Source organism: Solanum lycopersicum, chromosome 10, assembly GCF_036512215.1.
Source record: "Solanum lycopersicum chromosome 10, SLM_r2.1".
NCBI lineage: Eukaryota > Viridiplantae > Streptophyta > Magnoliopsida > Solanales > Solanaceae > Solanum > Solanum lycopersicum.
Window position 1 is genome coordinate 50,176,378 of NC_090809.1, and position 12,740 is coordinate 50,189,117.

At 37.0% G+C, this 12,740-nt stretch overlaps 1 protein-coding gene across 1 annotated transcript; it reads left to right on the forward strand.

Moving 5' to 3' along the window:
- Nucleotides 1–3,124: 3,124 nt before the first annotated feature.
- On the forward strand, nt 3,125–4,167 carry LOC101265490 (putative F-box protein PP2-B12). Its single transcript, XM_004248846.1, has 3 exons — nt 3,125–3,427; nt 3,526–3,638; nt 3,771–4,167. The coding sequence occupies exons 1-3, from the start codon at nt 3,125–3,127 to the stop codon at nt 4,165–4,167; spliced, it is 813 nt and encodes a 270-aa protein (XP_004248894.1).
- Nucleotides 4,168–12,740: the final 8,573 nt, after the last annotated feature.

Consider the following 12,740-nt stretch of genomic DNA (forward strand, 5'->3'; position numbering starts at 1 on the left):
TTTATACATTAAGAAGTTGAGGAAACAAACAATAGTATTCGAATCTTAATGCAATATTTGAATATTCAGATTCAAATCTCTAAATATTAATGTACATCTTAATATTCAAATTTGCATTCAGATTACGTCTTAGGGTGTGTTTGGTATGGAGGAAAATGTTTTAAATGGAAAATATTTTCCTGGAAAACAAGTAGATTTTGGACTTATTTCTCATGTTTGGTTGGTGAGTAGAAAATATTTTGTGGAAATGATTTTTAGTTTTTGATTTATGAATGAAAAATATTTTTGAGAGACATTTTTTATTTTTACTAGAGTAAAAAAGAAATTATGACATTGAAAATATTTTTCAAAATCAAAATTATTATTTTTTTGGGTGGTGGTTGGGGGTGGGGTGGGGGCGGGGGGAGGGGGAGGGGGAGGGGATAGGAGTGAAAAAAATAAAAATTTGAAGTTGATAGTATTTTTAAAAAACAAAATTAATTTTTTGGAGGATTGGGGTGGGTGGGGGCTGGTAGGGTGGCTGGCCGGGAGGGGGGAGGGGTAGGAGTTTAAAAATAAAAATTTGAAGTTGAAAATATTTTTAAAAAGAAAAATTAATTTTTTGGAGAGGGGTTGGGGTTGGGGTTGGGGGGGATGGCGGGGGGTAGTGTCAAGGATCAGGTGAAAAAATAAAATTTTGAAATTGAAAATATTTATTTAAATTGATGTTTTTCCCAAAAAAAAAAAGTAATTTGAAATTGGAGGAGAGTTATGGAAAATGTGTTCCTTATTTTTTGAAGGGAAGTCATTTTCCTTAATTTTGAGAAAAATGAGTTAATTTGGAAAACATTTTCCGAAACTTTTGTCCCAACCAAACATGGGAAAATTGGAAAACATTTTCCAGAAAATATTTTCCTTCATACCAAACACACTCTTAATCTTAATAAAAACAAATGATGCTTTAATCTCCATTTGTAAATTAGATTTTTTAATATTAGGTTAATTTTTTCATCTGTATATCAAAGATATTGATCTAAATATAATCTTTAAGCACACACATCTACACTATCACATAAACTTAATGCATATCAAAATCTTAAACATGATAATTTTACTAGAATATATCAGAGAAAAAAAATACATGAAGCGTAACCATTATCATATATAGATGACTGGAAGCGTTATTGATTTCTTCCTCTGTGCCCGCGCTTTAGGCATACACGTTTATGTTATCACTTAAACTTAATGATATCAAGATCTTAAACATAGTAATCTTACAAAATATGTTGCTGAGAACAATCCTGAAGCATAAGCATTACCTTACATGTATGAGTGAAGCGGTAATTGAGAATCGATTTCTACTTCTGTGCCCTAACCTTATGATACTAGCGGAGCCGCTAGTGATCAAATTGTGCATATATATGTGATAACCCTAAAACTTAAATCTTGTACGTTCATCAAGCAAAGACGTATCCAGGAGGGTCACTAGGTTCACATGAACCCATGCTTCCCTTCTAAAATTATACATACAAGTGTTATATATTTTTTTAAATATTTATATGTAGATATGTGAACCCACACTCGAAGTACCATATCGTGCAATTATGATTGGATGCATCTCTCTAAGTAAGGTTAGAAATTTGATTCTTTTATTTATCTTGTTATTTTTCCTTTTAAAATTGGATAACGCCTCTCTAAGTTGTTTGGATAGGTAAAAATAACTTTGGACCCATAATTTTAAAATTTTAATTGTTTTTAGTAATAGAACCTAATTTTAAACCAATCAAATATATATCTTAGATCCACCTTTTTGTAATAGTGCACTCATTATCTCAAAATTCTAAATACGCCTCTGCCATCAAGTAACCAAACTAACGAATGAGATTTGTTCTTCATTAAATATTAGTTATGGACTTTTCATTCATTCAGTCACGCATAAAATAATAAAAAGTTTAACATTCTCCCACTTAACATTAATATTTAATGGCATTCATCAATTGCAAATAAAACAATAATGTCTATCATATATATGTACCATGATATGACAAAACAGTAACGTGACTTATGATGATTATTCATAATTTTATGCTACATATTTCCTTTCATATACTACAACATTATCAATTTATCATGTCAGGTTTATAATTTAAACATCTAAAATCATAGCTCGTAATAATGTCTCATTGAAGCTTATCTTATAATATTTCAAAACAACAATATGTGAATTGTTATGAGAAATATAAATTTATAATGCACATAAAAAATATATAATTGAGCTCAAGCATCATGACGCCATAATCACATCAATCATAAATACAATCCTGAGGTCATTACAGTTTACACCCATTGTTTCTATATTTTCACTTAGATGAAGAATAAACATTTAGTTCATAAGGTTGGTATACTCAGATTATTAGTCAAATATTGCAGAGTAACTATCATAAGTTTCAATGGCTTTGTAGTGGCGTCGACAATTCCAGGTTTTGAGATCACATTCGAATAGTGACTACAAACATAATATCACAAATTCTCTTACATTTACCATTCCGATTCAAATTCTCCATTGAATTTTACTACTTTACTGTATTGCTTTTGATATGTTATAGTAGTATTTTCTCAAATTGGGTTGAATCAGGGGTGGACTTAATAATATAATGGAAATAAATTTAAGATCAAAGAATTAAAATTTCCTGATACTTTAAACTTCATCAGTCAAATAAATAAGACACGTAAGTTCAAACATTTAACTTCAGTTAATTAGAATGCATACTTAGTTACACATAAAACAATAGTTGGTCACTAAGGTTCTCTATTTTCTTCCTACAAATCAGAAGTTGTGATTATTCTGAAAAGTTGCAATTTTTCTGCAAGATTATGACTTTTCGAAAAGATTGTAATGTTTTTTTTTTGAAGGATTGTGACTTTTACAAAAATTTATGATATTTCCATTGAGACACAATAAACACTTACTCACACTACTCTGTGGTGTTTATAAACATGAGGATTTTCTCTCATTTTCCAACGAGTTTTCCAAATTTCAGAGCTTTTTTTCCTAGACAAGCAAATTGTAGTATACTTACTGCTTTTAAAGTGGTAAGTATTTTTGCCCATTAAAAGCATTATTACAGTCAAGTGATACAATTCAATGGAGAATTTGAATAGGAATGGTAAATACAAGAGAAGTGTATCTCTTCTGTCGATGCTATCGGACGATTGTATTGAGGAGATCATGGCCTTAACAAGCCCTCTCGATGTTTGCCACATTTCTTTAGTTTCTAAATCACTTAGATCTGCTGCTAACTCCGACTCTGTTTGGGAAAGATTTCTGCCCTCTGATTATCAGTCTATTATTTCCGCATCATCGACTTCCGTCCCTGATTTTGCTTCAAAGAAGGATCTCTATGTTTATCTGTGTCACCATCCCCTCTTAATTGATGCAGGTCACAAGGCAATAATAATAAATGAACAAAGAGGGAAAATAGTAATCTATTCAAGTAAAAGAAAACGTGTAATTAATTGTGCATTTCCTATACTATTATTGAACAGAGTTTCTCACTAGAAAAATGGACTGGAAAGAAATGTTACTTTTTAGGTGCAAGGGATCTTGATATTCCATTGGTTGATAGACTATCATATTGGAAATGGACTTCAGAGTCCAGGTTTGCGCGACTTTTTTTTATTGAGATCTTCTGAATCATTATATGTATCGACTAATTTGTAGTTCAAATATTTTATTACCTCAGGCCCAATATATGTGAAATAATTTAGATAACTATATATGGTGAAATCAGGTTTCCTGAGGTGGCTGCGCTCAAACGTGTTTGGTCGCTTGATATTGGGGGCACAATAAGAGCTGGGGTTCTATCACCACGGACATCCTATGTAGCATACCTTGTTTACATATTTGGAGATGAATTTGGATTTAGTTATCGACCTTCAGAGGTTTCAGTTGGAGTTTCTAGTGTTGAATTGGACAAACGATTTGCAATTCTCGTGCCAGAAGATGAGGAGTCAATTTATAACCTGACCCCTGATCTAGAGGATAGGCTCAAGAAAGTGTATGAAGAGGCGGTACGTCCTAATCTGCCCTCTGCTGGAGAACATAATGATATTTGTTTGGCGTTGCAACATTTGCCATTGCAGCTTTTGCCGGAGAATGTTTCTAAGAGCCTGTTTGGCTCAGCTTAAAAGCTGATCAAACTGACTTAAAAGCTGGTTTTTGACTTATTTAGCTGTTTTGACAGTCCTCAAAATAACTTATTTTTAAGTTAATTTTTTTTAAGCCAAAAGTTAAAAGCTGGGGTAGGGGTGCTTTTTTTTTTCCAGCTTATAAGCTGTTTTAAGTTGACCACATTTTTACCTTTTTACCCTTAATATTTTTATACAATCTCCAAATTACCCACATAACCCTAACATCTATTTCTTTTATTTTTCCCTTTTCACGTGTGGATTATAGACTATTACTATTACTAATGAATGAAAATAACATAAATCTTAAATCTTTCAAGTGATCTATTCAAATTATACATTATTAAAATGTAAAATAAGTTGCACATATAACTTAAATAAAAATTTATATTCTTCTTATAAATAATTTGTGATAATAAAGAAATATGTGAATGATAGACTATTATTATTACTTATGGATGAAACTAAAATAAAATCTTAAATCGTTCTTTGATCTATTCAAATTGAAGGAATATTGATTGTATTTAAGTGTTAAGGGAATACATGAGATATATATATAGGAGATATAGGAAGGAGTACTAATCCTAATAGGACTAGGATTAAGGAGTACTAATCCTAATAGGACTAGGATTAGTACACAGTAAATACTAATATTATTTTATACTATTTATTTAATTCTATCTGTTATTATCCTCCCTCAAGCTGAGCTGAGCGGAAGCGAACGGAAGCTTGGAACTGAGGTAATCGTGCTGTCGGCTCGGGAGAGGCTTGGTGAGAATATCAGCCGGTTGTTCTTCAGTGGGTACATACTGCACAGTCATGGTGCCGGCCTGAACTTCATCGCGAACAAAGAGACAATCGGTATCAACATGCTTCATTCTGGTGTGTAGGACGGAATTCTTGGCCACACAGATGGTTGATTTGTTGTCACAACAGAGAGCAGGAACAGTGTGAGTGGCGCGAAGTTCGCGAAGAATATATGTGACCCACATGGTCTCAGCAGCAAGAAGAGCAAGGGCACGATATTCAGCTTTAGTCGAGGACCGAGAGACCTTGGGTTGTTTTTTTGTACACCAGGAGATCAGGTTAGGCCCCAAGAAAACGAGAAACCCCGATGTAGATTTTCTGTCATTTTTATCATTCGCCCAATCTGAATTTGAGAAACCCCGAAGCTCCAAGTCCCCGGGTCGAATGAGTAAACCACGACCAAGAGTGCCAAAAATGTACCTGAGAATACGTTTTAGACAATGGTAATCATGTTCACTTGGTTGATGCATGCGCTGAGCAATTCGGTTGACAGCAAACTGGATGCCGGGACGGGTAATGGCCAGATACTGTAGAGCCCCAATGAGGCTGCGGAAGTGGGTGATATCGGCAAAGGGGGTGTCGACTCCATTTGTAGACGAAGATACTGCCATCGGTGTTGGTTGACTGGTGCATTTTTCCAGTCCAGCTTTCTGCAACAGATCTCGAGCATATTTTGACTGATGAAGAAACAAGCCGCTACCTGTCCGAGAAACCTCCATTCCCAGAAAATAATGTAACGGGCCAAGGTCCTTCATTTTGAAGGTAGTAAGCATAGCTCGAGTGACATCCTCAATGAGAGCTGCAGTAGAACCTGTAATAATGATATCATCTACATAGACAAGAAGAATGACTGTACCGTGTGCTGAATGTCGAGTAAACAGACTCGTGTCGTGTACGCAACACGTGAAGCCGAGTCCCTGGAGGAACGTTTTTAGACGTGTGTACCAAGCACGGGGGGCTTGCTTGAGCCCATACAGAGACTTCTGGAGTTTGCAAACATGTTGAGGGAAGCGGGGATCAACATAGCCCGGTAGTTGCATCATGTAGATAGTTTCATCAAGCATGCCATGAAGAAAAGCATTGGAAACATCCAACTAATTGATGAGCCAATTGTTGCGCACGACGAGTGACAGTACCAGGCGAATGGTTTCCTGCCGAATAACAGGACTGAATGTCTCGGAGTAATCAAGCCCATACTCCTGATTGTAGCCTTAGCAACCAAACGAGCCTTGTATCTGGAAATACTGCCATCTGCATTGTGTTTAATTTTGTACACCCATTTACAGCCCACTGGGTGCCGCCCATGGGGCTTAGGTACAAGAACCCAAGTTTTCTGATCAGTCAAAGCCTTAAAATCGTCATCCATAGCATGACGCCAATAAGCATTTTTGGAGGCAACAGAGTAGGTTGTTGGTTCACTATCGAGAAGGGGTGTATTTGGTAGTATGGTAGCCTGAAATATTTTGGGTTTAAAGATACCGGCTTTTCCACGGGTTAACATGGGATGAGTATTGGGGGGTGGCACGAGCGGTGGTAATTCGGGGGTGGCCGGGAAGGACCCAAAACGGATCGGGCTGGAGATGTTGTGGGTATGGGGTGGTTCGGGTTGGTTGTGAGTGTGGGTGGTGGTTGCGGGTGTATTGTGGGTGACAGTCGAAGGGGTGATAAGGGGTGGTTGGGTAGTGGGTGGAGGTGTTGGGGAAGGTGGTGAGGGACCCTGTGAGTATGTTGGAAAAAGGGGAAGGACGCCAATGAATGATGTATTTGTGAAGGAGGAAATAGACTCGTAGGGAAACTCATTTTCGACAAATTTGACATGACGAGATATGTAGACTTTATGAGTTTGTGGGTCAAGACAGCGATAACCCTTGGAGGTAGGATGATAGCCCCAAAAAATACAAGGACGGGATCGGGGTTGTAATTTGTGAGTAATATGAGGGCGTAGCCAAGGGTAGGCAAGACACTCAAAGATGCGGAGGTTGGTATAATTGGGAAGTTCTTGGTAAAGGAGTTGATAGGGTGATTTGTTGGAGAGGGTGTGACTGGGCATTCTGTTAATGAGGTAGTTTGCGGTGGCTAGAGCTTCTACCCAAAAGGAGACAGGGAGATGAGATTGATGTAGAAGAGTAACCACCGTTTCAATAAGATGGCGATGCTTACGCTCATCCACCCCATTCTGTTCGGGAGTGTATGGACAGGAGGTTTGATGTATAATTCCCAGGGATTGCAGAAACTGGCCAAAGATGTTATTTACATATTCCTTTCCATTGTCACTTCGAAAAAGTTTAACATGAGAATTGAATTGTGTTTTGACCATTTTTTCAAAAGTGACAAGGGTGGTGTATGCCTGTGATTTGTGTTTTAGTGGGTACAACCAAGTGTATTTTGTAAAATCATCCACAAAACAAATATAATAGCAAAAACCAGCAAATGAAGGAACAGCAGTAGGACCCCATAGGTCAGAATGAATAAGTTGAAAAGGTGCAGTTGTACGCTTCTCAGATAAAGTAAAAGGTAATTTATGAGATTTAGCAATTGAACAGGAGTCACAAATGTTTACATGAATGGAAGAAAAACCTAATTGAGACATTAAAGAATTTATTATTTGAGTAGACGGGTGACCCAGATGACTGTGCCACAACAGACTGTGGCCATCAGCCGAAAGAGCCACCGGAGCCACAGGAACGCTTTCTGAAACTGGGTGGGCAGAAGAACTTGTGCCAGGAAGAACGTACAGACCATGCTTACAGGGTCCCTGAAAAATCACCCTCTTGGTAGTATTGTCTAGGATCTTAAAATCATTAGAGGTGAACAAGAGTGAGAAATTATTGTCTTTTGTGAATTGGTGAACTGAAAGGATATCGATTTTAATAGAAGGGACGTGGGTAAGGTTACCTAGGTGAAAGATAGCGGTGGGGGTTTTAATGGTACCCGTGCCAGTGTGAGAAATTTTAAGGGACTCACCGTTGCCAACAGTAATACCATTGGAGCCATGATATGGATTTGGAGTGTTAACCTTGGATAGATCAGATGTAACGTGCATGTTGGCCCCAGTATCCAACAGCCATTCAGAGGAAGGGCCGACTTGATGCATAATTGGCATGGTTATCACTATTTCAGCTCTCCTCATACCGAAACCAGCAACGAACAGTGGTGTATCCTGTTTTCTGACAGATTTGACAAGTTGGACGATTTCGCTCGTAAGTGCCCTGGCCGCCGCTGTCGAAGGAGTGCAGGTTGTTGTTGCTGCCGTGCTGCTGACCGTCGTACCGCGGACGACTGCCCTGCCGACCGCCACGCCCGCGGCCTCCGCTGTTTCTGCCGTAGTCGCTGCGCCTCCCCTGCCAGCCGCCACCACGCACCCCGCGATAGTTCTGGCTTGCGGTGAGGGCGGATGCCCGCTCCATAACAGCGGCTTCTCGGAGAAGAAGTTTGCTCTCCAGATCCACGTTGATTTCTTCACTTTTTAGCCACGAGGAAAGAGTAGCCAGGTCAACGGGCGTTGGAATGATGCGAACCGCCTGTATAATGGAGGAGTAAGCTGATGGGAGACCCCGAACGACGCACATGACGAGATCTTTTTCGGTAATGATTTCGTTCACGGTGTCGAGGGCTGTGATGATGGTGGAGACCTCATCTAAATACTCCGCCATAGTTTTTGTGCCTTTGGTAATTGTGTGGAGACGATCACGCAATTGAAAAATATGAGAGTGGGAAATTGATGCATAGCGTGTTGCGAGGGCCGTCCATAGGGCTGAAGCAGTTGTGTAGGATCGGACGTGTTTCTGAACCTTGGGAGAGATGACCGCAATCAAACATGATCGGATCTGGCCATCCACGTCTTTCCAGGAGGCATGGGCCGGATTGGTTTTTTCTGATTTGTCCGTGGCGGTGATGACTGCCGGCGGTGGTTCTGTGCTTCCATCGACGTATTTGAGAAGGTAATTGGCCTCAAGGGCTGTAAGAACGGTGATTTTCCATGTGGGGTAATTTATGTCTGATAATTTTTTGGGAATCGGGGCATGAAGATGCCTGAGAAGGAGTTTAACGCCAGAAGGAAGTGAATCAAGAGGATCCACCTCGGTTGTCATGGCTGCCGCTGCCCAAGAGAAGAGAGGGAACGATCGGTGCCCTAAATAGAGAAAAAAAACCTAGAGAAAAGAAGATCTAGGTTATCTGGCTCTTGATACCATGAAGGAATATTGATTGTATTTAAGTGTTAAGGGAATACATGGGAGATATATATATAGGAGATATAGGAAGGAGTACTAATCCTAATAGGACTAGGATTAAGGAGTACTAGTCCTAATAGGACTAGGATTAGTACACAGTAAATACTAATATTATTTTATACTATTTATTTAATACTATCTGTTATTACAAATTATATATCTTTAAAATTTATAATAAGTTTATATTTCTCTTATAAATAATTTGTGATGAGAATGAAATATGTGAATGATAGCAAAATATAATTATTTATGGCTGTAAAATATAAATTAATTAACTTTTATTATGTTAAAAACTTTTAATGGTATTTCAGACATTTGATTTTAAAAAGCTGTTTATCAGCACTTATTTGCCAAACACATCAACAACTTTTTTTTTAACTTCAGCACTTTTATCCAAACGCATAACTGCTTATTTTAAAAATAAGTTTCAGCACTTTCAAAAGTATTTTTTTAAAGCTGCTTTTATTAAGCCCATCCAAACGGGCCCTAAGTGTTTGCAACTTATTATGCGACGTCCTAAACTTAGAGATGATGGCTGGTTTGAGATAGAATTGGGTGAACTTTATACTGCAAATGAATATGATTGCATAGAAATGAATTTAAAAGAGGTGAAAGAGTGTGCATCTCTATTGTTGAAGGAATTGAGATAAGCCCCAGAATGGGTTGATTAGGACATTATTTTTTTTAAGAAAATATTTTATTCCATTTCATGAAACTGACAATTATTAGTGAATTGGATGACATATTTGTTATCCAGTTTTGAGATAATGTTCTGCAGTAATAACGCATGAAAAGTGACGACATACATGTTATCACAAATTTTTACTTTATAATCGATAAAGATAAAACTGTTTACTTAACCTTTTATTTCAAGACCGATGATTATTTTTGAGTCACTGGGTAGTCTGGCTTAGGAGGAGTACTTTCTTTAAAGGATTTTTTTTCCTGGGGCATGAAATTTATCCATATTATTGTCTTATTGTAACACCTCATATTTCGAAAAGAGCTAAAAAGAGGTTCATACAAGTCACCATCAGTTTCAAGTTTTGGATTAACGTTCATATCTCTTAGCACATAGAAAAACAATTTTGGCTCATGACCTATCAAATTGAAGTCTTTGAGTATTCTTTCAAAAGTTGCAAAGTTTTCTTAATTTCGAGCTCGAAATAAAAAGTGGTGATCATTTTGATTGAAGCTTCTCTTTTGTAAAAACACCTCAATCGTTTGTAGAAAGATAGTTTGGTCTTTTCCTTTTTCCTTCTAAGCCTAGCCATGTATTTCCCCACCCAATTAGGGTCTAGTCAGAGTTGAACCACGTTTTCACGTTCTTTAACATTGAGAAATTAGAGCAAGGTTCCAAGAGGAGAAAGAGCTAAGTTTCAAGCGTTCATCAAGATTCCATTGATTTTCGCCAAGAACATTGTTCTTTCCATGTATGTAAGGCTTCTCACAGTGTTGGACTTGTTCGTCCTCATGTTATACATCTCAATTTATCCAAGAAATCGTCATATCTAAAGCATTCTTGCATAGTTCTTGATTTTGAGATCAATTCCTTAACAATGGAGGTTTTTGATTCTTTTGTGTTTGAATCTTTGGTAAAAGTTATATTTCCAAAGGGATTGTATGAAGTTCCCCATGAATTCGTGTTGAGTTTGAGAATCAATAAGAGTTTCGGAGAAATATCTCAATTCTAAACTAGTTGGGGCCTTAATTTGAGCTTGAAAATTCATCGAATTTCGCGGTGTGGGGAGGTGCGCCACGAAGGCACTAGGAGTGAGGCCCAAAAGTTTGGGGCCTAGCGCCCCGCCAGCAGTGCGCCAAAAGTTTTGCGCCTGGCGCGGGGCGCCAGGGGTTGCCTGGCCTATTTCTTATATATTTCATTCTGGACGTGTTTCCTTTAAAGTTGTCACTACATTTTCTTTCTTTGTATTAGCTGCTATAGGCTCTATTTACCTTTGATAATTCCTAATGGTATAGGCTCCATTTACCTTTGATAATTCCTAAAACTGATTTTTAAACTAAAGTCTTTGAGTAAACAAAGATGAGTGTTGAGAAGAGTTTTATTCGTGACACTATTACATTGAAAAAACAGAAAATTTGATTTCTAAAAAGACTAGTGAGTTTAGAGATTAATTCACAGCATCTTTTAAGAGGACATTTTGAGTAATTACCTCAAATAGAGAAATAATATGTTTTCACATTTGAGCATGGGTATATTTATTTATTGGGAGTTGTATTGAACACCAATATGGGGATGAATTCAGATAACTCACATTCCTCATAAACCATGTAGGAAACATGGGTAAAAGATCGTACTTCTCATACGATTCCTTATTGCTTTGCGGTTTTATTATCCAAGAAGGTATAAGACAATTTTGATAGCGTGGGTGAGACGTTGTATCAACGCATAGCTCATAGTGATGGTTGTCTCCTAGAGAATCTCTTAAATAAGAGTACAGAGTAAATTATTGTATTTTTATATACATCCTTGAGTTAATATCTGCTCATGATGAAGCTTTAAGCTATTGTTTTTGTATTGAGTTGAGTTGAAGTAAGTACTCTTTCAGTCTTGTCAGTTCAGTTACCTATGCATCAAGTCTGCTTTACATGCTCGTACATTCAATGTATTCATCACTCATACAAAAAAGACTTTAAGAGGCAGTTCTTTTTGTCTACAGTGACAATAAAAATTGCCACTAAAATCTTTACTGGCAATTACGTATTGGCCAGCGTATCGGCAAATGCTTCAGCAGCCATATTTGTGAATGCTGGTAAAGACATTGTTTATTGCCACTAATGGTCTACGAGATTTAGTAGCGCCATTATTACCGACAATAAAATGACCACAAAACTCTTGCAAAAAAAAAACTTTTAAGTTAGACAGTAAGACCCTCCCAAATTCTGGTAAAAGTATCCTTATAGCAACAAATGTAATGGCCACTAAAGGTATCTTTGTATCCACATATTTAACGGCTACTGTTATGACCAGTAAATATTCATCTTGTTTCCTATAAAGAGGACTTCTTAATGACTTTTCTTAATGGTATTAGTAAAACATAAACTTAAGATAAGTTTTTTGCCCAACTTCGAATATACTTTCTGCCAATTAGAATTCATAAATAATATTAAAAAGTTATTTACACAACAATCAAGAACAAGTACTAATCTGTAATCTCATTATGTCAATAATATAAGCCAAAAGAATGGACTGACTATCTGAATCTATTAACTACTGTCATTTGACACCTAATAACATATATCATCAAATATCAATAACAATATAGAATATAGAATAAACGGAACACTAGAGGTTCTTTAACTCTTGCTTCCACATGCCATTATAGAATAAACGGAACACTAAACATGTATGCAAATCTTGCTCCTATCTTTGTGGGTGTAGAGAGCTCAGATAAACCTTCAGCTTCAAAAGTGAAGCTATTCGGGAAAAAGTTGCAGGAGCAAAAATAACCGAAAAATACCATGCTACAGAAAGCAAAAAAAACATCAAAGAAAAAAAAACTAAGCTATTATTAC

What these genes read in the sequence shown, in the direction of transcription:
- LOC101265490 (XM_004248846.1), top strand. Translation starts at nt 3,125, where the DNA reads ATGGAGAATTTGAATAGGAATGGTAAATACAAGAGAAGTGTATCTCTT. An exon ending in TAATTGATGCAGGTCACAAG is followed by an intron (nt 3,428 to 3,525) that starts GCAATAATAATA and finishes ATTATTGAACAG; the next exon opens with AGTTTCTCACTAGAAAAATG. An exon ending in AAATGGACTTCAGAGTCCAG is followed by an intron (nt 3,639 to 3,770) that starts GTTTGCGCGACT and finishes TGGTGAAATCAG; the next exon opens with GTTTCCTGAGGTGGCTGCGC.